Source organism: Clupea harengus, chromosome 8 (assembly GCF_900700415.2).
Source record: "Clupea harengus chromosome 8, Ch_v2.0.2, whole genome shotgun sequence".
Classification (NCBI taxonomy): domain Eukaryota; kingdom Metazoa; phylum Chordata; class Actinopteri; order Clupeiformes; family Clupeidae; genus Clupea; species Clupea harengus.
Genome location: NC_045159.1, coordinates 21,892,316 through 21,894,815, shown reverse-complemented (window position 1 = coordinate 21,894,815; position 2,500 = coordinate 21,892,316). Strand labels below are relative to the sequence as shown.

At 48.5% G+C, this 2,500-nt stretch overlaps 1 protein-coding gene across 1 annotated transcript in view; it reads right to left on the bottom strand.

Moving 5' to 3' along the window:
- The window catches only part of cnksr2b (connector enhancer of kinase suppressor of Ras 2b), a 78,580-nt gene that overhangs the window by 23,437 nt on the left and 52,643 nt on the right, over positions 1–2,500 (bottom strand). The window contains exons 7-9 of the mRNA XM_031572333.2: positions 2,361–2,420; positions 1,694–1,762; positions 857–1,003 (exon numbers count right to left, since the gene is read on the bottom strand). Of these exons, the coding sequence (XP_031428193.1) occupies positions 857–1,003; positions 1,694–1,762; positions 2,361–2,420 (276 nt within the window). The remainder of the gene's footprint in view (positions 1–856; positions 1,004–1,693; positions 1,763–2,360; positions 2,421–2,500) is intronic.

Genomic DNA, 2,500 nt, shown 5'->3' with positions numbered 1-2,500 from the left:
GGAGAGGAAGAGAGGAGAGGAGAGGAGAGGAGAGGAGAGGAGAGAGAGGACAGGAGAGGAGAAGGGTAGAGGAGAAGAGAGGAGAGGAGAGGAGAGAGAGGACAGGGGGGACGAGAGCAGAAATAGGCTGAGATTTGTGATGCGCTCCAGTTGGTCGAGGCCCCGGGGAGGGACACACACCACTTAAATGTACGTGTGTGTGTGTGTGTGTGTGTGTGTGTGTGTGTGTGCGTGTGTGTGTTTGTTTGTTTGTGAGACTCTCTAAGAGGCCTTCAGGGCTTAAGTATAGCCAATTCGCACATGCCTTTTTTATCACCTCTCATATCTATTCAGACTAGCATGAAGTAGTACACACACACACACACACACACACACACACACACACACACACACACACAGAGACAGACATTGTTCACTCTCTCACACTAAACCACATATACACTTAAAAACACATTCTCTCTTTTGCACAAACAAACACACACACGCACACACACACATTCTCCGACACACACATTTGCACTTTCATACACACTTTCTCTCACAGACACACAGACACACAGACACACAGACACACAGACACACACACACACACACGCACACATCCTCTCTCACATGAACTCCTCCTCTCTCTCTCTCACACACACACACATGCAGGGGGACACACATACAAACACAGACACACACACACACACACACAAACAGACACACAAACTTTCTATCTCTCTCTCTTACAGAAACACACATATGTGGACTCACTTAGATACACATATGCTCTCTCTCCCACCCACACACACAGACACACACACACACATACACACACACACACTGACACACACACACACACACACACACACACCTGCAGGGCGAGGGGTTTCCAGCGCATGTTCTTCAGCAGGGCGGGGGCAGAGGTGAGGGTACTCTGGGGCCTCTTCTTCAGTGTGAGGGACACGCCACCAGCGTCCCCACGCAACATAGCAACCAGGTTCTTCAGCTGCCAGCCAACCTGCACAGAGAAATAGAGGGAGAGAGAGAAAGAGAGAGAGAGAGATGGATGTACACACACACACACACAAGTATATATACACACACACACACACACACACACACACACACACACACACACACACACACGTATATATATATACACACACACATACACACACACACACACACACACACACACACACACACACACACGTATATATATACACACACACACACACACACACACACACGTATATATACACACACACACACACACACACACACACACACACACACACACACACACACACACACAGAGACACACATTATTCTGGTGTCTACTATTCACTTTAGAGGACCACATATTTGTTGCGAAACAAATGAACAGGCATGAAGTAGATCTATAATAATAATAATACTATAATATACAGATGAATAATATACATGAAGTAAATCTCTAATAATAATACTATAATATACAGCATAACAAGAGCAGGCCTGCCCAAGAAATCACATGTGAGATAAATCAGCTACGTGATGTGTGATGTTCCACTGGATGATGGATGGAAAGTCACTGTAGATTGAACTTAAAGGGCCTTTCAGACACACACACACACACACACACACACACTGTAGGCTGAACTTATAGGGCCTTTCAGACACACAGGCAGCTGAGATGGGACTTTAGGGGGGGGGGGGGGGCGCTCACCACTGTCTGGTAGTTGACCTGGATTACTTCATCTCCTGCGTGGATCTTTTTACAACGGTCCGCCAGGGACTGCAAACCAAACAGACAGAGAGTGAGAGGAAGAGAGAGATGAAGAGAAAGAGAGAGGAAGAGAGAGGGAGAGAGAGAGAGGAAGAGAGAGAGAGCGAGCGAGAGAGAGAGAAAGAGAAAGTAGAAATGAGAAATTAGCCACGGCCCGCTACTCTTCTCTGCGGTGGAGAGCGCTTTATCACTGTGAATGGATGTAGCGTGACTGCTTGCTTACCATGTCAGAACAGAGCAGAAATCAGATAGAGGAAAGAGACCCAGGGAGGAGTGAGGGAGGAGGAGACAGAAGGAGGGAAAGAGAGAGGGAGGAAGAGCGCTGAGAGAAAGAAAAAGAGCAGAATGAGAGTTCAGAGTAGAAGGAGGAGAAGGAGGGAGAGAGAGAGAGAGAGGGAGAGAGAGAGAGAGAGAGGGAGAGAGAGAGCAGGCAGAGGGAGAGAGGGAGAGAGAGAGGGAGAGAGAGAGAGAGAGCAGGCAGAGGGAGAGAGAGAGAGGGAGAGAGGGAGCGAGGGAGAGGGAAAGAGAGAGAGAGCAGGCAGATAGAGAGAGGGAGAGAGAGAGGGAGGGAGAGAGAGAGAGAGCAGGCATGTGTTCTGGTGCTCACCCCTTCCGTGGTGCCAGTGATGACGTGCAGGCCGTCGTACGTGGACTTGATGTACATGCCCTGTAGCCAGGAGACACACACACACACACACACACACACACACACACACACACACGCTTAAGTGTTACAGTCTGAAAATA